The 19,290-nt window shown below is 55.2% G+C and overlaps 2 protein-coding genes across 6 annotated transcripts; both read left to right on the top strand.

The window, feature by feature from the left end:
• Nucleotides 1-463: 463 nt before the first annotated feature.
• EDC4 (enhancer of mRNA decapping 4) lies at nucleotides 464-12,757 on the top strand. 4 transcript variants are annotated; one of them, XM_004459656.5, is made up of 29 exons: nucleotides 464-888; nucleotides 3,227-3,383; nucleotides 3,797-3,908; nucleotides 4,170-4,269; nucleotides 4,528-4,717; nucleotides 4,815-4,962; nucleotides 5,045-5,149; nucleotides 5,471-5,580; nucleotides 5,657-5,740; nucleotides 5,838-5,933; nucleotides 6,025-6,127; nucleotides 6,248-6,428; nucleotides 6,522-6,594; nucleotides 6,712-6,803; nucleotides 7,438-7,625; nucleotides 7,716-7,816; nucleotides 7,908-8,058; nucleotides 8,363-8,796; nucleotides 8,882-8,986; nucleotides 9,076-9,228; nucleotides 9,314-9,350; nucleotides 9,866-10,043; nucleotides 10,147-10,302; nucleotides 10,403-10,518; nucleotides 10,602-10,767; nucleotides 10,853-11,039; nucleotides 11,133-11,352; nucleotides 11,828-11,991; nucleotides 12,225-12,757. In XM_004459656.5, the coding sequence occupies exons 1-29, from the start codon at nucleotides 804-806 to the stop codon at nucleotides 12,415-12,417; spliced, it is 4,185 nt and encodes a 1,394-aa protein (XP_004459713.1). In that variant the 5' UTR covers nucleotides 464-803; the 3' UTR covers nucleotides 12,418-12,757. The 4 variants fall into 4 exon arrangements, with proteins under 4 accessions (XP_004459713.1, XP_058135812.1, XP_058135813.1 ...); XM_058279829.2 differs by having other exon boundaries at nucleotides 581-888; nucleotides 5,438-5,580; XM_058279830.2 differs by having other exon boundaries at nucleotides 591-888; nucleotides 7,426-7,625.
• Nucleotides 12,758-13,092: 335 nt separating this feature from the next.
• Nucleotides 13,093-14,647, top strand: NRN1L (neuritin 1 like). Of its 2 annotated transcripts, none has more exons than XM_012525578.4 (3): nucleotides 13,093-13,233; nucleotides 14,030-14,141; nucleotides 14,272-14,647. In XM_012525578.4, exons 1-3 carry the CDS (start codon nucleotides 13,158-13,160, stop codon nucleotides 14,555-14,557), a joined length of 474 nt encoding a protein of 157 aa, XP_012381032.1. In that variant the 5' UTR covers nucleotides 13,093-13,157; the 3' UTR covers nucleotides 14,558-14,647. The 2 variants fall into 2 exon arrangements, with proteins under 2 accessions (XP_012381032.1, XP_004459709.1); XM_004459652.5 differs by having other exon boundaries at nucleotides 13,102-13,233; nucleotides 14,009-14,141.
• The last annotated feature ends 4,643 nt before the right edge of the window (nucleotides 14,648-19,290 follow it).

The following is a 19,290-nucleotide window of genomic DNA, read 5'->3' as shown; positions in this document are numbered from 1 at the left end:
GGTAGATGCCTGCTACCTCTTAAACCACCCTGTATAAAATCTGCAATACAGCTTCCATGTATCTGTGCCTGAAATGTCTGCAATAAAGAGGTATTTGTAAACAATGGTTTCTTTCTTCCTGCCTGAGGGTACTGGGGGGGGGGCAGGGGATGCTGGAGCTGTAGGGACCGTTGATGGGTCCTTTTGGTGGGACTATCTCCCTTGCCTTTCTGATTCCTGGACCTGTGACGTGGCAAAATATTTGACCTCACGAGTTTCCTCAGGCATTGTTATGCCGATCCATTTCCTTAAAAGGGAAACAGGTTCCTAGCCGATCAGCTTGTTCCTGGGGGTCTGCAGGGCTTCAGCCTGGGTGGTTAAATTGACCCTCTATTGGGCCCGTCATAAAGCCAGCGCTTTGGCAGTGGGGACAGCCCGGGCTGGATCTTCTGGAGTACGTAGGGCTTTGGGTGACTCCATATGTGGACACTGGCTCCGCATCAGCCCTGCGGAATTCCCTGGGCCCCCGCTGGCACCCGGGCGGCGCAGTGGAAACAGCAAGGAGTCCGCCCCCAGCCCGGAACCTTTCTTTTCCGCCTCGCGCAGGATCCGGGAGCTAAGGCTCAGGCGGGCCGGAAGTGGAGGCGGTTAGTGGGGTTGGCGGTGCTCGGACGCGGCGCGGGCGGCCGTTTGCTGGCTGCGGGTGGACGGGGTGTAGTGACCAGCGTCCCGCCGTCTGGCCCGGACGCGGCCCTGCGGGACGAGGCGGTGCGCGGAGACAGCGGAACGAACACTGCGCGGGCGACGTGCCCGCGGCTGGGCCCATGGCCTCCTCTTGCGCGAGTATCGACATCGAGGACGCCACGCAGCACCTGCGAGACATCCTCAAGCTAGATCGGCCCACGGGCGGTGAGCGAGAATGGCGAGGGTGGGTTCTCAGCGGGCGTGCAGAATGGCGGCGCGGACCCTGGCCGCCCTCAGGAGCCCGCATGCCCCTTTGGTACGGGGTCTGGATCCTCCTCGCTGGTGAGGAGAGACTTGGGTCGGGACTATAGACCCCTGAGCGTGCCCGGTGAAGGGCGCAGACCGCCGGGTGCGGCCTCTCCCCATCCCGGCGCCGGGCCTTTCTGCCTTGCCCTTCAGCATCAGTGCTGAAGGTGAGGCTCCTTTCCTGAATCTTCTTGGTCCCTCTGGTGTTCTGGCTCCAAGGTTTCTAGTGTTCCTGGGACTGGCCTAGCATCCCTATCCTTTCCCCATGGTGCAGAGGCCTATCAGAACTGTGTATGCCTAGTCTCAGTCGTGGACCTAGGTGCTGTGCTGAGGAGCCCCCGGGTGCCTGCCCGCAAGTCTCCCTTTCTTTTGGAATGCTGTTGTTCTGAAACTAGTTTTCAGGAGAAAAGGAATAGGCCGTGATTCTGTGTTCTTAATAAAATGAAAGCAAATCATAGACTGCATGGCCCAGATTAGATTAGGCTACAAACCTCTGCAAGCCCTAATTTGTTTCTATTCATTCAAACTTTACTGGGGCATACAGTGATAGCTCAGAGTTCAGGGAGCCCCTTGGACACAGAAGAGCTAGCAGGATTGCAGCATAATGCTGTTGTCATTGAAAGCCAGGAATATTTTGATGTGGTGATGGTTTGGGTGGAGGTGGGAGGAATTGGAGAATGCAAGTTGCTCTCACCTGAAAACAGATCTAAGAGAAGACAATGTTCAGACTAGGTTTTGTAATAAGAATAATAGGAGCTTGGGTGTCAATGTAGGCATTCCACGAAGAGGAAATAGCACATGTGAAGTCACCAAAGGTTCCTGGCAGATTCAGGAACCATGTGAAAAGTTGTGGTTGAAGGAATAGCTGGTGATGGTGGTAGGGGTGTACAATAACCAGGGCTGAGAATTGTTGTTTCCTCATAGCCTGTTCCTACACCTCTGGGAGGCCCATATAGCTTCTGGAGCTAGCACTAGTGCTCACTCAGGCCCCCACTCCCTGAGAGAATCCATCTTTCACCTGAGACCATTGGGCCCTTTGCCCCAGGCCTGGGTTGTGAATGCTTCCTTTACTTACAGAGCTTGGCTTGGGCCTCTCAGACTTACCAGCAAGACTGGCTCATCAGCTGCTGTGTAGACTAGACTCTGAAGAGGTTTGGGAAAGCCTGATATGGCCAACTTTGTGCAGCCTGGGTCTGCTGTTTGTTTGTCCTCTTAATGGCAGGCCTGGGAAGAAGAGTGGTCAGCTTACTCCTGAACAGCTAAGGGGACTCTGATCAAAGTGAAGTATTCTGGGGGCTTTCCTCTTATGTCCTTAGTTTATTGATTTCCCTGTTTGTCAACTACCTCTGACTTGTCTCCACTTACTACAGTGCCATGTTAGACCCCAGACTGTCTTAAACATAGAAACTTCCCATATTCCTAAATATGGAGAGTCTTGCCACCTGGGGATTTTGGGAGTGGTGCCTGAGCCTATGAGGGTGCTTGAGACCCAGCCAGTGGCAAACACCCTACCCAGTAGTGGGTGACTTACACCCTACCCCACAGTTTCCCCTGCTCTTTGTCCAGCCCCTCAATGACCATTCCTGCTGAGAAATCTTATCAGTGTCCTTCAGTGCTTTAGGAGCCCATTCTCTCCTTCCCCTGCCACCACCTTGGTCTAGAACCTAGTATCTCTCACCCAGATTCTCAAACATATCTCTCAACTATCCTGCATGCTGGCTTAGAGCATGCAGACTGGAGCTGACCATGTCACCTACCTGTTGTATCTCTTCTGTGGCTCTTATTGCCCACAGGGAGTGTCTCAGTACCTCAGCATCACACCCAAGGCCTCTGCAGCCTTGTTTCCCTGCTAGTCCTTCCATCTTTGTATGTTCTGGCTATGACAGCTGTGATGGCACCTCCTGCATTAAGACTGTCCTGGTTCTTCTCATGCCCTCTCTCATATGCACAGAGTCCCCCTGTGCTGACCTGGGCCTGAAGTTTAACTGGCCTCAGAGGATCCTTGATGACTTGTGGCCACTCCCCCAGAGAGAAGAGCCTCATGCTCGTTCTTGGTCTTAGCTTAAATTGGGTACACCATTCAGTGTTATAGAACAAGGGATGAACAAAGGGCCCAGCGTCACAGTCCCATTGACCTCCCTTGCTCAGTCGTATGTTCTTAGAGTATACCTCACAGCTCGGGAAGGAAGTTATATGGGAGGAGATGCAAGTGAGCAGGTGGGACCACCTTATCAGGCTGGCCCTATCTACCCCCCAGGCCCCAGTGCAGAGAGCCAACGGCCATCCAGCACCTACAATGGGGACCTCAATGGGCTCCTGGTCCCAGACCCCCTCTGCTCCGGTGATGGTACCTCGACAAGCAAGCCTGGTCTCCGGGCCATGCCACCCATTAACCTGCAGGAAAAGCAGGTCATGTAAGTGCTTGGGGGGATGGCAGTGGTGGTGATGGAATCTCTGGGGCAGTACTGCCTAAAAGCATGAGATACAGTGAGAGGGGACAGCCTCTGCTTCTCCCACATGGGATGACTGGGAGTGGAGCACTTAACTTCATTGAGCCTGCACTAGGATGAAGGGTGAGGACATGCTCAGAGGCTTGGCCTGGATCTGCAGTTTGGGCACCTAGTTTAAAAAGGAAGTAGGTCTATTCCCAAGGAGGGAGGTAAGCAAAGGGAGATGTGGGTCTGGGGACAAGTGGACCAGCCAGAGTTGGGCATCTGGGAATAGACATTCTTCACTAGGGTGGCTATGTGTTCCTCCCCAACTCTGCCCATCGAGATTTTGGGTGAACGAGACAAGGCTTGTGCATACCTCTCCCCCATTCCTGCAGCTGCCTTTCTGGAGATGACAGCTCTACCTGCATTGGGATTCTGGCCAAGGAGGTGGAGATTGTGGCCAGCAGTGACTCTAGCATTTCAAGCAAGGCAAGGGGGAGCAACAAGGTGGGCACCAGGGCCTCTCCCCTTGCTCTTTCCCACCCTCAGTGCTGCCGGTTCCTGTGGGGACCACCTTGACAAACACCTGGTGCCCCTGTCTGGGGAAGCCAGGGTTGGCTGCAAAGCCCCTGTGGGAGTCTTGGTGGCTGGGCTTGCACCTGTGGCCTCTCCTATCCCTCAGACACCAGGGTTGCTGGGGACCACCTTTGCTCTGGGGTAGTGTCCTAACCCTTAGTTTTTACAACTTTCCTTGCGCTTGGTTCTCAGGTGAAAATCCAGCCCGTGGCTAAGTATGATTGGGAACAGAAGTACTACTATGGCAACCTAATTGCTGTGTCCAATTCTTTCTTGGCTTACGCCATTCGTGGTGAGTAGGGATGGGGGAAGAAGTGAAGTGTTTTGCTAGAGACCCCAGAGATCCACCTGCCAGACCACTCACCACTCAGACCTTAAGAGCGCTATGGAAGGCTTATCTCTTTTGCCCCACCCTCTGCTAGGCCTTGGGACTAGGTGGGAAAATCATGCTTGAGACTGGTGGTGACAGTGAGGCAGGCAAGGGCTAGGCTTTCCTGCTGCTGCCTGGGCCTGGATACCTGCCCACAACCAACTGCTCTATTGGTTCTAGCTGCCAACAATGGCTCAGCAATGGTGCGGGTGATCAGTGTCAGTGCATCAGAGCGGACCCTGCTCAAAGGCTTCACAGGCAGTGTGGCCGATCTGGCCTTCGCACACCTCAACTCCCCGCAGCTGGCCTGCCTGGATGAGGCAGGCAACCTGTTTGTGTGGCGCTTGGCTCTGGTTAATGGCAAAATTCAGTATCCTTTCCTGGGGGGTGGAAGAAGGGTGAGCGGAGCTGGGACTGCCGGGCCCGCCTCATCCGTCTGCCTATCTAGCCCTTAACACCCTGCTCAGAGAAGAGATCTTGGTCCACATCCGGCAGCCAGAGGGCACGGCCCTGAACCACTTCCGCAGGATCATCTGGTGCCCCTTCATCCCTGAGGAGAGTGAGGACTGCTGCGAGGAGGGCAGCCCAACAGTGGCCCTGCTGCATGAAGACCGGGTGAGGGGGCGGGCATGGGGGTGGGGACAGAGCAGCCATGACACAGGCACAGGCGGCACATTCACCTTCCTGTACCCTCCAGGCTGAGGTGTGGGACCTGGACATGCTCCGCTCCAGCCATAGCACCTGGCCTGTGGATGTTAGCCAGATCAAGCAGGGCTTCATCACAGTGAAAGGCCACAGCACGGTAAGCCTGCACCTGGCTGCTCCCCCGCCAGCTCTTCCTTAGGTCCCTCTTTTACCCTTGCACTTGGTTGCTGCCCAGGCAGCTTTAATGATACTCTGTCCATGGGGGTCTGAGCACAAAGTGGCCCTTACTTGTGGTGCTCACTCTAACCTGACTGCATTCTGCGGGTCTGGTCTTCTCCATAGCTCCCCTTTCATTTACTTATTCATACAAACATGAGAATTTACTGCAGGTCAGCCCAGTTTACTCCCATCCTCATCTGGGAAGGGCTCACTCCTACCTCGTTAGGTGGCAAAGCAAGACTCTTTGGGTTCTTCCCAGTGCCTGAGTGAAGGGGCCCTGTCTCCTGATGGAACTGTCCTGGCTACTGCCAGCCACGACGGCTACGTCAAGTTCTGGCAGATCTATATCGAGGGGCAGGATGAGCCAAGGTGAGGCAGGGCCTGAGGGTCTGGGACCTGAGTGAACAAGATCACCCACTCAGGCCCCTCATTTCCCTGCCTGTAGGTGTCTGCATGAGTGGAAGCCACATGATGGGCGTCCCCTCTCTTGCCTCTTGTTCTGTGACAACCACAAGAAACAGGACCCAGAGTAAGTGAGTGGGCAGGCTGGCAGAGGGTGAGGGGTGCTCACCCATAGGCTCCCAGCAGGGGTTCAGCCAGCCACTCAGCACCTGGTGGCTTTACAGGGTCCCTTTCTGGAGGTTCCTCATTACTGGTGCTGACCAGAATCAGGAGCTAAAGATGTGGTGCACCGTGTCCTGGACCTGCCTGCAGACTATTCGGTAGGCAGGGCCTGGGGGCCTGGGCAGGGGCCGTGGTTGTGGATTCTTTGAATTCTCTCAGTCTCATTCACCCTGCCTCATGGCTTCTCAGCTTCTCCCCAGATATCTTCAGTTCAGTGAGTGTGCCCCCTAGCCTTAAGGTTTGCCTGGACCTCTCAGCAGAATATCTGATTCTCAGTGATGTGCAACGGAAGGTAGGTCACAATGGGGGAACCCCTGGGCAGAGCCAGTATCATTGAGGAGGTTGGGGACATGTGGCACATCCTCAGCCCTCAGGGCCTCGGAGCTCAGTTATACACACACCGCCTGTGTAGGTCCTCTATGTGATGGAGCTGCTGCAGAACCAGGAGGAGGGCCGTGCTTGCTTCAGCTCCATCTCCGAGTTCCTACTTACCCACCCTGTGTTGAGCTTTGGTATCCAGGTTGTGAGTCGCTGCCGGCTGCGACACACTGAGGTGCTGCCTGCTGAGGAGGAGAATGACAGCCTGGGGGCTGGTGAGCTGCCTTTGGGCTGGGGTCTCTTAGTATGTGCGGGAGTTGCTGAGGCACAGAGAGCCAGGGACTTAGCTGCCTGTGCTGTCCTTTCAGATAGTACCCATGGAGTCGGTGCCGTGGAGTCTGCCGCTGGTGTCCTCATCAAGTTGTTTTGTGTGCATACTAAGTGAGTTTGTTGGGGGGCCCACCTTTGCCCTCCCTGTCTGTTCTCCACCTTTCCCTCCTGAGCTGCTACCCTGGCCCCTCTGAGCCCTTTCTTTTTCTCCCACTTCTCTCCCTGCAGGGCACTGCAAGATGTGCAGATCCGCTTCCAGCCACAGTTGAACCCTGATGTGGTGGCCCCACTCCCCACCCACACTGCCCACGAGGACTTCGGTGAGTGGGGGTATGTTAGTCAGCCAAAGGGGTGCTGATGCAAAGTACCAGAAATTGGTTGGTTTTTATAAAGGGTATTTATTTGGGGGTAGGAGCTTATAGATACCAGACTATAAAGCATAAGTTAACTTCCCTTACCGAAGTCTGTTTTCATGTGTTGGAGCAAGATGGCTGCCGATGTCTGTGAGAGTTCAGGCTTCCTGGGCTCCTCCTTTCCAGGGTCTTGCTTCTCTCTGAGTTCAAGGTTCCTTTCTTCCCAGGGCTTGCTTCTTCCTGGGCTCAGGTTTCCTCTTCCTGGGGCTGGCTTCTCTTTCCTCTGTGTGCTTACTTCCTGGGACTCCAGCTTGAGGCTTCAGCATCAAACTCCAACATCAAAACCCTCAACTCTGTCCTTTGCCATGCCTTTTATTTGAGTGCCCACCTACCTAGGGGTGGGGACTCAACGCCCTAATGACATGGCCCAATCACAACCCCAATCATAACTCAGTCAGGCCCAGGTATAGAGCAGATTACATAATCCAATACCTATTTTTGGAATTCATAACCATATCAAACTGCTTCAGGGGGTTAAAAGGAAAGCAGATTTGACTGACCGGGGTCTGAGACTCAGCTCAAGGGGCAGGTTTCCCCACAGCATTTGGAGAGTCTCGGCCTGAACTGGGCCCTGAGGGCCTGGGGTCAGCCACTCCGGGCTCCCAGCCTGACCTCCGCCGCATCATGGAGCTTCCTGCACCCGCTGACTTCCTCAGCCTGAGTAGTGAGACCAAGCCCAAGCTGATGACGCCTGATGCCTTCATGACACCCAGCGCCTCGCTGCAGCAGGTGTGCTGGGGGAAGAGCGTGGGGCCCAGGGGAAAGGCCTGGTAATACCTCACCCACAGGCCTCAGCCCTCATTCTCACCATTTCCCCAGATCACTGCATCCCCCAGCAGCAGCAGCAGCAGCAGCAGCAGCTCTCTTACAGCTGTGTCTGCTATGAGCAGCACCTCGGCTGTAGATCCCTCCTTGCCCAGGTAAGGTGAGGGCCAGAGTGGGAGGTGGCAGGGGCTATTGCCAGGTGATGCCAAGCTCTCAGAGCTGACACCTCTGCCTTCCTGCCACCAGGCCACCTGAGGAGCTGACCTTGAGCCCCAAGCTGCAGCTGGATGGCAACCTGACAATGAGCAGCAGCAGCCTGCAGACCAGCCCGCGCAGCCTCCTGCCGGGCCTGCTCCCAGGCCCAGCCGACAAGTTGACTACCAAGGGGCCTGGGCAGGTGTGTGTGTGTGTGTGAAGCGCACAATAGCAAGTGGATGGCAGCAGGGAAGGTTGGCGGCATTTTCCTCCCACAGCACCTCTCCTGCTGGTCCTGCTCTGCCTTAGGTGCCCCAAATTCTGCCTTAGGTCCTCCTCAGCCTCCCTGTCCCCATCTCCTCTCCTTGGCTGGGGCCCTGTTTTTGGCCTGCATTCCTTTTCCCTGCTATCCTGTTCCACATCAACACTAATGCCAATGCCTTGTCTCTGTGTTCCCCACACACCTTCCTCCCACCATTTAAGCCTCCATCTCTGGCTCACTTTAGGTGCCCACTGCAGCCTCTGCACTCTCCCTGGAGCTACAGGAGGTGGAGCCCCTGGGGTTACCCCAGGCTTCTCCCAGCCGCACACGCTCCCCTGACGTTATCTCCTCGGCTTCCACTGCCCTGTCCCAGGACATCCCCGAGATTGCATCTGAGGCCCTGTCCCGTGGCTTTGGCTCCTCTGCTCCTGAGGGTCTTGAGCCAGACAGTATGGCCTCAGCGGCCTCAGCACTACACCTTCTGTCCCCACGGCCCCGACCAGGACCTGAGCTTGGCCCCCAGCTTGTCCTGGAGGGGGGCCCTGGGGATGGGGATCGGCATAGTACCCCCTCCCTCCTGGAAGCAGCCTTAAACCAGGAGGCTGCAGCCCCTGACAGTCAGGTCTGGCCTACAGCACCTGACATTACCCGTGAGACCTGCAGCAGCCTGGCAGAGAGGTGAGGAGTTTGGGAGAGGAAAAATGAGCTGGTGGGAGGGGCTGCAGATGGGGTCATCCACTGCTGAGTCAGCTTGCCCTCCCAGTCCCAGGAATGGCCTCCAGGAAAAGCACAAGAGCCTGGCCTTCCACCGGCTACCTTATCACCTCTTGCAGCAACATGACAGCCAGGACACCAGTGCTGAGCAAAGGTGAGTGCTACTTTACACCACTCCTCTTCCACTCATTAGGGCAAGCCAGCTAGTGGGCAGACACTTACCCTCTACTCCCCTTCCCACAGCGACCATGATGATGAGGTAGCCAGCCTAGCCTCTGCCTCAGGGGGTTTTGGCACCAAAGTTCCCACTCCACGACTGCCTGCCAAGGACTGGAAGACCAAGGGATCCCCTCGGGCCTCACCCAAACTAAAGAGGAAGGGCAAAAAGGATGATGGGTAGGGGGGACCCAAGGGCCAGGGAGAGGGGTAGATGGTCACCAGGCTGCCTGACATGACCTGAGGTGCTTCTCACCTATGGCAGGGATTTGGCCGTGGGATCCCGGCTCACAGAGCACCAGGTGAGTAAGCCAGTGCCCTTTCTGCTGATGGATGGGAGGGTCCTGGGCCATTCCCTCTTCTTTTTTTTTTTTTTTTTTTTTTTAAAGATTTATTTATTTTTATTTATTTAATTCCCCTCCCCTCCCCCGGTTGTCTGTTTTCTGTGTCTTTTTGCTGCGTCTTGTTTCTTTGTCCGCTTCTGTTGTCAGCGGCACGGGAAGTGTGGGCGGCGCCATTCCTCGGCAGGCTGCTCCCTCCTTCGCGCTGGGCGGCTCTCCCTATGGGTGCACTCCTTGCGCGTGGGGCTCCCCTACGCGGGGGACACCCCTGTGTGGCATGGCACTCCTTGCACGCATCAGCACTGCACATGGGCCAGCTCCACACGGGTCAAGGAGGCCCGGGGCTTGAACCGCGGACCTCCCATGTGGTAGACCGACGCCCTAACCACTGGGCCAAAGTCGGTTTCCCCATTCCCTCTTCTGATGTTTGGGGCTGGGTGGGCCAGGCATCATGTGATTATCCATGCTACTGGCAGGTGGCAGAGCCTTCTGAGGACTGGCCGACATTAATCTGGCAACAGCAGAGAGAGCTGGTAGAGCTGCGGCACAGCCAAGAAGAGCTGCTGCAGCGTCTGTGCACCCAACTCGAAGGCCTGCAGAGCACTGTCATGGGCCACGTAGAACGTGCCCTCGAGACACGGCATGAGCAGGAGCGTATCCTTGTGGGCAGGTGGCACAGCGTGGCATAGGGGCAGCATTCTTGGTCCAGGAAGGGTCATGGGACCTGCTCTAGGCCTGTTCCTTAGCTGCAGTACAGAGCGGCGGCTGGAGCGGGCACTGGCCGAGGGGCAGCAGCGTGGTGGGCAGTTGCAGGAGCAACTGACACAGCACCTGTCCCAGGCGCTGTCTTCAGCCATGGCTGGGCGGCTGGAGCGCAGCATACGGGACGAGATCAAGAAGACAGTACCTCCTTGTGAGTTTTGCATGGGCGGGGCTAGTAGGAGGGGATAGATGGGTTACCTACCTATTAAGTTTCTTTCATGACCCCACTTCTCCCTCCTTCCCTGCACTAGGTGTCTCCAGGAGCCTGGAGCCCATGGCAGGCCAACTGAGCAGCTCAGTGGCCACCAAGCTTACAGCCATGGAGGGCACTATGAAAGAAAATATCTCTAAGCTGCTCAAGTCCAAGGTGCTATATGGCCCAGGGTGGGTGGGTCTGGTCAGACCAGGTTGAGTTCAAGTGTTCAACGTAGCCTGTCTGTCCTTCCCCAGAATTTGACGGATGCCATTGCCCGAGCAGCTGCAGACACATTACAGGGGCCGATGCAGGCTGCCTATCGTGAAGCCTTCCAGAGCGTGGTGCTTCCTGCCTTCGAGAAGAGCTGCCAGGCCATGTTCCAGCAGATCAATGATAGCTTCCGCCTGGGCACCCAGGAATGTGAGTGGGGCCCTATGACCCAAGGCAAGAGGGGCTGTCCCCTTTTCCTTCCCTCCCCCTTACAGCCCCCATGGTCACCTCTCAGATTTGCAGCAGCTAGAGAGCCACATGAAGAGCCGGAAGGCACGGGAACAGGAGGCACGGGAACCTGTGCTGGCCCAACTGCGGGGCCTGGTCAGCACACTTCAGGGTGCCACTGAACAGATGGCAGCCACTGTGTCCAGCAGTGTGCGGGCTGAGGTGCAACACCAGCTGCACGTGGCTGTAGGCAGGTGTGTGGGTGAGGCACTGGGTGAGGTGGTGGATTCAGGCAGGGCCAGACTGGACCCCCTTTCCACCTTATCTTCCTTTACTTGCCTTTGCAGCCTGCAGGAATCCATTTTAGCCCAGGTACAGCGCATTGTCAAAGGTGAGGTGAGTGTGGCACTCAAGGAGCAGCAGGCTGCTGTCACCTCCAGCATCATGCAGGCCATGCGCTCAGCTGCTGGCACACCTGTCCCTGCTGCCCACCTCGACTGCCAGGCTCAACAAGCCCACATGCTGCAGCTGCTGCAGCAGGGCCACCTTAATCAGGCTTTCCAACAGGTATGCCAGGCATTAGACCCAGGTAAGGGTCAGCCATCCTCCTAATAAGGACCACACGTCAGGGTTAGGCCATCTGGCCCCAGGGGACAGTTCTTGGTTCTCTTAGGCCTTTAGTCCATTTTTCCTACTGCTCCCTCTGCCTGGACCCTTTTTCTCCCACCTCAACTCCCTTGTTTCTGTGTTTGTTTTTGTTTGTTTGTTTGTTTGTTTTTGGAAACCTCTCCTGACCCCCTAGGGTCAAAACTCAAATCCTTTGGTGCCATCTCTGAGCGCTTAAGCATTCCCCTCTAGAGCTCTCAGCCACCTACTCTATGGTCATTCTCTCCCAGGCCATACTTAGTAGCATAGACAAGCTATTCAATCCCAGCATTAATTTTATTTTATTTTTTTTTTCATTCATCCCTGCCCCCACCCCATTTAGCTTGTTATCTGCCCATCATTCACTTGAAACTCTGTTCCTCTGTTCTTCCCCCAGGCCCTGACAGCCGCTGACCTGAACCTGGTACTGTACGTGTGTGAAACTGTGGACCCAGCCCAGGTTTTTGGGCAGCCACCCTGCCCACTCTCCCAGCCTGTGCTCCTGTCCCTCATCCAGCAGCTGGCCTCTGACCTTGGCACTCGAACTGACCTCAAGCTCAGGTGAGTTGGGGCAGCCAGGAACCAAGGAACTGGCTGGGGGTGGGGAGGGGGTGTGCAAGGCAGAGACTTCCCCTCCTGCCTGAATGTCTCCCTAAATTTCCACAAAGCCTCTCTATTTCCACCCCTCTCTGTCCTGGAGGCCTTGGACATAGTCCTCTGGGCCTTGGTGCCACCAGAGGGCGCTCCCAACTGCTGGTGCCCACTTATAGTCTGTCCCTTTCCCCCACCCGCAGCTACCTGGAGGAGGCTGTGATGCACCTGGACCACAGTGATCCTATCACACGGGACCACATGGGCTCTGTCATGGCTCAGGTGCGCCAGAAGCTCTTCCAGTTCTTGCAGGCGGAGCCACACAACTCACTTGGCAAAGCAGCCCGGCGTCTCAGCCTCATGCTTCACGGCCTTGTGGCCCCCAGCCTCCCTTAGCAGCCAAGCCTGCTTTGCCCAGGGTGGGGTGACAACAAAGGCCAGCAGACAGGCTTAGGCCAAGGAAGGGTCATGTCTACCCTTTACCTACTCAGGGCCCCACCTCTGGGGTGTTGGGGGGGTGTCACTGGCCATGGTCCACAGGTTGTGGAAAGCAGCAGGTTTAGGCTGGGCCCAGGGCAGGTATTGTGCCTTCTTGGGCTCTGTCGTGCCTGGAGCATGACCCCAGGATCGTGACGCCACTTGAGTTGAATTTTCCATGTTCCTTTTTACCTCCAATTTGGATCTTTCTGTTTTTGAGAAACATTGAGAAATTCAATTAAATGCTTTTGGAATAAAATGGAGTGTGTGTGCTTTTGGTGTCTGGAGTGCTGTGATACCACCCTGTCTGTTCCCTGCCCTCTCACTTTTTCCTGTGTGGAGCTCTGTCTAGGCCAACACTCACCAACCCCAGGGGCCTGGGCACCGACCCTCATCGGCACGACTGCCTTCTAGAAACTAACTTCTCCATCTTTGGGCAAGAGTCTAGGGGCAGACTCAGCTCAGCCGGTGTCCCTGGACTCTTCCCTCTGGGATCTCGCCCCCCTTCTTGCTAATCAGGGCACCGGGGGCGGAGCCCACGGCTGGCTTCGCAGCCCCGCCTCTGGCCCCAGCCAATCGGGGCCCCTCCCTCCGGGGGCTGGGCCGGCGGGCAGCACTCGCAGCTGGTAGCGCCCGCACTAGGCTCTGAGCCTCCGGCCATGCGCTGCTGCTGCTGCTGCCACCACTGCCGCCGGCCGCCCCGCGCACTGGCGCTGCTGCTAGTGCTGCCACTTGGTAAGTGCGGGCGTCAGGGACCCAGCCCGTCCTGCTGGGATCGCACTCTTCCCTCACTACCCCCCGTCCCCCGCCAGGTGGGTCGGGGCTTTCCTGAGTTCTGGATGCCGCGGGGAAGGGGAGGGGAGGGGAGGGGACGTGGGAGAACCCTAGGGGGCGGATAACATGTGGCCAGGATAGGTGCCAGAGGCTTCTGGACGGAAAGTGAGGGGTGCAGGCTGAGCTCGGTTATGGAGTAAGGGCCACAAAATTCCACAGCCCTTTTTCCGATAAAGGGGTAGAACCTGAGAGCCTAGCTCACATGAGGGAGAGCAGTTGTGGGATCCCCAAGGTCCTCTGTGAGGGCCAGGCCTGACTCCCTACTCCTCTCTATCCTCTCCGGCCTGTCCGAAAAACACCAGTCTTCAGGGACGGGGTGGGCGGGCCACGACAAGGTCGTCCAGGCTGCAGGGAGGCTTGATGTCGCCAAGGGCCCCAGACCTCGCCCCCTCCACCTACTCCCCTCACCTGGACCGCCATCAGCTACCCTGAGGCCCCAGAAGCTCGAAGAAAGAGCTGAGTCGTGGGACGGAACGTGACACCCCCTCCTCCCTCTCTATCCGGCCTCAGAGGGGATCAAGGCAGGTGATCCCCAGATGTGCCCCTCAGTTCCCAGGGCGCCCCTTTCATGCTGAGTCACGTCTCCCAAGTCCTCCCAGGTAAACAAGTCCTTGGGGGTAAGGGGGCGGGCCCAGCTCATCCTATCAACCATAATCCACCCCCACCCCACCCCCAGCCCTTGTTCCTCCCCTGGCAGCAGCCGCAGCGGGCCCTGGCCGCTGTGACACTATATACCAGGGCTTTGCCGAGTGTCTCATCCGCTTGGGGGACGGCATGGGCCGCGGAGGCGAGCTGGAGACGGTCTGCAGGTATGTATGGCCAGATGCGAGAGCCGCGGCCCCACCCCATCACCCCCTCCACAGTCCGGGACTGGACCTCTTTTCCCCTTCCAGAGCCTCCTCTTCCGACCTAGTCCTTCTCACTCCACGCTCTTCACAGGTCCTGGAATGACTTCCACGCCTGCGCTTGGCGAGTCCTGTCAGGCTGCCCGGAGGAGGCGGCCGCAGTGTGGGAGTCACTGCAACAAGAGGCTCGCCGTGCCCCACACCCGGATAACTTGCACGCTCTGTGTGGCGCCCCGGTGCGCGTCCGGGAGCGCGGCGCTGGCCCCGAGACCAACCAGGAGACGCTCCGGGCGACGGCTCCCGCGGCCGCCGCGACCCCAGCCCCCGCGCTGCTGGCGGCCGCCCTGGCGCTCGCTTGCCTCCTGGGGCCTCTGGCCTAGCTACCCGGGTCAGGTGGCAGCGCCCCCGCCCCTAGCTCTGCCCAGGCGGCCGCCGGCCGGTCTCTGCAGAGCGCTCTCGGCTTTCATTAAAGGTATTTATATTTGTACTAAGCTCCTTCCTTTCTCCCGGCTGCGCCCAGCTGGCTGGGGCGGGGGCTCTTAGAAGCGGAGCCCCAGGACTAGTCCATGGGAGGGGCGGGGCTGGGAGCCGCCGCAGGGGACTCGGTCTCTCTCTTCACAAACACAGGTTTCCCCGGCGGCTGAGCGGCGCTTTCCATTGCGCAGCTCCCAGGAGCTCCAGCGGAGCCCCGAGGTCCGCCGAAAGGCACAGCCTTTCTCTGTCCTCCCAACTGGCTGGGGTTGAGAGCCAGGCGGGGTCGGGAGGGCCGGAGTTATCAGCCCCGGACTCCTAGTCCAGACCCTCCATCCTAGCCCCGAAGGGCCAGGTGAGGTGGTGGAGGGACCTTGATCCCCCTCCCCAGGCTGGTTCCAGCCTCCAGCCTCCTGACCCTCTCACCTCGCCTTGTGCTGAAATGCCACCTCCGCCTTTAGAACACAGCTCAGGCTTCGTGCCTGGTCCCCACCTCTCCTGGTGTCCTGGCCCAACTGAAGGGGGATTCTTCCCAGAAGATGGGGAACCCCTGCTTGAACCCACATTCACAAATCCCTATGATGACCTGGAGCCTGCAGAAACTGAGGTCACAGGGAAGGTTCCTCTGACCTCTGCTCTCCACAACCTTGTTCTTTGAGAAGAGGGGTGCAGTGTGAAGTCAGTCCAATCCCAGAAGGCTTTCTGGAAGAGGTGCCTTGGGGGTGTGGGGGTGTGAGGAGCCCCATTCCGTCCTGGTGGAGAGGAAGGGGAAGAATCAGCATGAGCAACTCCTGAGAGAAAGAGGAGACCACAGAGAGGGCAGGACCAGTCAGGTCCCCAAGCCTCTTTTGATCAGTCCTCTACTCTCTACCACTACCACCACTGAGACCAAATTACAAGTCATCACCCAGCACCTATATGGACTCAGCCGTGGCATCCACACTGACTTCTAAGAACTCTTACTTCCTCCACTTTCTAAATTGAAAGTTGATTCTGATGTTGAGTTTCTTTCCCCTTGTCTACAAGGCCTTACATAAGCCACCTGTGCCCACTATTCATTCCACCCTGGAAACCCCCCTTTTTGGGAGCACAGAGGAGTTGTCTACCAAGTCCCGACCTTGGGGTTAGGGGAGGCTTCAGAAAAGGGGCACTCAAATAGGGAGTGATAGGAGGTAATGATGTGAAGCAGGTGGTAGAGGACAGGTGGGGTGGAGTTAGAGAGAGCTTTATAAGAGGGGCCCAAAGGGATTAGCTGGGAGGGAGGCTATGGTGGTGGGAGCTCAGAGCTGGCAGGCCAGGCTTACTCTAAAGCCCATGCTGGGAGGTGACTTCCCCCCATCAGGACAGTTAGGCCTGAAAGACAGGTGCTTAGACTCCATGGTGACAGGGGCCACCAGAGACCTCCACCCAGGTGTGTAGATGCCCTAACTTGTCTTTGCTTCCCAAATACCCTTCCATTCTGGCTAGCTCAGATGCCTCAATGAAATCCCCCTCTCTGTCTTGACTCTCCCTTTGCTCCTGAACATCAGCCATCTGGACTTCTAACACCACTTCTGTCTCTCAACCAGTCATTCCCTATCTTCTCACATCACTTGAAGTAGAAAGTTCAGGAAAAAAAAACATCCTCCATCTGGCCCTTGTCCTGTCTCCAGCATGCTATACCCTGAACCACTAGAATTTTCTTTCATACCTCTTTCTGTGCTCAGAATACCCTCTCCCATTTCTACCTGGCCACCTGCTACTCCTTTTTCCTCTTCCAGGATGTTTTCCCTAACCTTGACCCCAAGCTGGATCAGAAACCTTCTACAGGGACACACAGCTCTGGGCTCCCTGTCTCAATACTGGTAGCACTGGCTTGTTACTGTGTGGATTCAGGCCAGAATATCACTGTGGGCCCAAGGGCAGGGACACTATCAAAGTCCTCTTGGTGTCTCCAGCACCCAGCTTAGGGCTGGGTATAAAGGGTATACTTGTAGAATGAAAGTTAGAATCTCAGTCCATCATAGGAAGTGTTACAGTCAGTGAGAGGTTAGTGTGTGAATGACCCCAGTGTGGAGGATGTGTAAGCTTACGTCAGCTCCCTCAGCCTGGGTGTACTTCTGGGAGGAATTGTGGTAGGGGTCCAGACCCCAAGGGTCTTCCCTGAGCCACTCTAGTCTACTTCAAGGAGCAGGGACCCTACTGCTCTGACCAGCCATCAGGGGGATTACCATCCTCCTGCTATGACCTAATTTCCTCCTGTTTTTTTGCTCCCTAAGTCCCTGCTCGCCTCTGGAATTAAATGACCTGAAGTGTGTATGTATGTGGGGGGAGGGGGAGAGCATACAGAATCTGCTCCCTGGCAGGGGCTTAAAGGCTTTGTGCATTTTATCCCAGAGCTGGAGGAGAGGGATGGGCTGATGGCCAACCCGGCTGAAATCAGGGCCCAGCTGCCAAAGCCATGGTATCATGGTGATGGTCTGGTGAGGTTCCTCATACCTGCAGCTCTGCGGACTAGGAATAGCTATTGTTCAGGGGACAGCCTGGGAGCTGGATGTTCTGAGTCCCAGACCCCTGTTCACATCACTTCAAAGCCTCAGGCTCTTCACTGGAGCCCAGACCAGACCTGCACATAGTAAGGGCTCAATGAATATTTCTTTAATTAATTTGCTGGATGTCTATAAAATGGGACTGTTTGTGTTAATTTCTTTTAATCTTTTTTAAAAAAGATACATAGATCACACAAAGTGCTACATTAAAAATATATGGGGTTCCCATATACCCCACTCCATACCCCCATTTCCTCCCACATGGACAACCTCCCTCATTAGTGTGGTATACTCACTGCATTTGATGAGTACATTTTGGAGCATTGCTACACAGCATGGATTATAGTTTATGTTGTAGTTTACATTCTCTCCCAGTCCATTCAGTGGGTTATGGCAGGATACACAATGTCCTGCATCTGTCCTTGCAATATCATTGAGGACAACTCCAAGTCCCAAAAATGCCCCAATATCACATCTCTTTCCCTCGCCCTGCCTTTAGCAACTCCCGTAGCCACTGTCTCCACATCAATGATATAATCTCTTCCGTTGCTAGAGTCACAATAATTCTATAGTAGGATACCAGTAAGTCCACTCTAATCCATATTTTATTCCTCTGTTTTGTGGATTTCTGTGCCTCATCAACCCTGGATTTCACTATGGCTTTTAACCCTCACAACTCTGAATCAGGATATGACCTCCATTGTACAGAGAAATAAATGAGGTTTAGGGAGGGGTGTTGTTTTGCCTAAGACCACACAGCTATGGAAGAGTCAGAACTGGGATTAGTTTTTCTTTTTTTTAATGAACTCTTGTATGAAACCCCACTACATAAAACAGACAAAATAGTGTTTTATTGGTGTTTATTTTTAGGTTCAAAGTATAACATTAGCTTATTCAGTCAATGACAGTTCCAGGAGCAAAGTAAGTGCTTCATAAATAATTGTTGAATAAATGAACAGATTGAAATGGGGAAGATGGATGGAGGTTATAATCTCCTTATGACCTGTAGCATCTAATTTTTTCTTGATATTTGGATTAATTGTAAAGTAGTGAAACAGTTCTGATACTATAGAGGAGTCATTGTGAATGGTAACCATAACAATGTATTTGGGGGAGGGGGGTCAGAGACTTTACTTCTTAAAGCAGTTATAGCATTACAGGAAAATTATGTAGGAAGGACATATACCCCACACACATACACACATACAATTTTCCTGCAATATTTTGCATTACTATGGTACATTTGTTACAAGTGATGAATCAACATTGTTATAATTATATTAACTTTAGTCCATAGTTTACATTAGGGTTTGCTTTTTGTGTTATACAGTTGTGTGTTTTAAAAATTTGTATTGTGGTAACATATATACAACATAAAATTTCCCATTTTAAAAATTTTCAGGTATACAATTCAGTGGTGTTAATAACATTTATAATGTTATTTACAATGATGTTCACATCACCACTATCTCAGACAGAAACTCTGTACCCATTAAGCATTAGCTCTCCATTCACCCCACCCCACCCCCCCGGCCCCTGGTAGCCTATAATCTATTCTGTCTCTATGATTTTGCATATCCTAATTATGTCATATGAGCTCATACAACATTTGTCCTTCTGTGTCTGGCTTATTTCACTCAATGCGATGTCTTCGAGATTCAACCATGTTGTAACATGTACCAGAACTTTGTTTCTGGGAAGCAGACTTGGCCCAATGGATAGGGCATCCGCCTACCACATGGGAGGTCCACGGTTCAAATCCCGGGCCTCCTTGACCCCTGTGGAGCTGGCCCATGCACAGCGCTGATGCGTGCAAGGAGTGCCCTGCCATGCAGGGGTGTCCCCTATGTAGGGGAGCCCCACACACAAGGAGTGTGCCCCGTAAGGAAAGCCGCCCAGCACAAAAGAAAGTGCAGCCTGCCCAGGAATGGTGCCGCACACACGGAGAGCTGACACAGCAAGATGATGCAACAAAAAGAAACACAGATTCCCGGTGCCACAGATAAGGATAGAAGCGGTCACAGAAGAACACACAGTGAATGGACAGAGAGAGCAGACAACTGCGGGGGGTGGGGGGTGGGGGTGGGGGTGGGGGTGGGGGGGGAATGGGAGGG

This window comes from Dasypus novemcinctus, chromosome 18 (genome assembly GCF_030445035.2).
Source record: "Dasypus novemcinctus isolate mDasNov1 chromosome 18, mDasNov1.1.hap2, whole genome shotgun sequence".
NCBI lineage: Eukaryota > Metazoa > Chordata > Mammalia > Cingulata > Dasypodidae > Dasypus > Dasypus novemcinctus.
The sequence above is the reverse complement of the archived record's forward strand: the minus strand, read 5'-3'. Positions and strand labels throughout refer to the sequence as shown.

Coding starts and splice junctions, on each gene's coding strand:
- EDC4 (XM_023589151.2), top strand. CDS start 804: ATGGCCTCCTCTTGCGCGAGTATCGACATCGAGGACGCCACGCAGCAC. Junction 4,270..4,527: donor CTTGGCTTACGCCATTCGTG/GTGAGTAGGGAT, acceptor TATTGGTTCTAG/CTGCCAACAATGGCTCAGCA. Junction 10,768..10,852: donor CCGCCTGGGCACCCAGGAAT/GTGAGTGGGGCC, acceptor GTCACCTCTCAG/ATTTGCAGCAGCTAGAGAGC.
- NRN1L (XM_004459652.5), top strand. CDS start 13,158: ATGCGCTGCTGCTGCTGCTGCCACCACTGCCGCCGGCCGCCCCGCGCA. Junction 13,234..14,008: donor GCTGCTAGTGCTGCCACTTG/GTAAGTGCGGGC, acceptor CCCCACCCCCAG/CCCTTGTTCCTCCCCTGGCA. Junction 14,142..14,271: donor GAGCTGGAGACGGTCTGCAG/GTATGTATGGCC, acceptor CGCTCTTCACAG/GTCCTGGAATGACTTCCACG.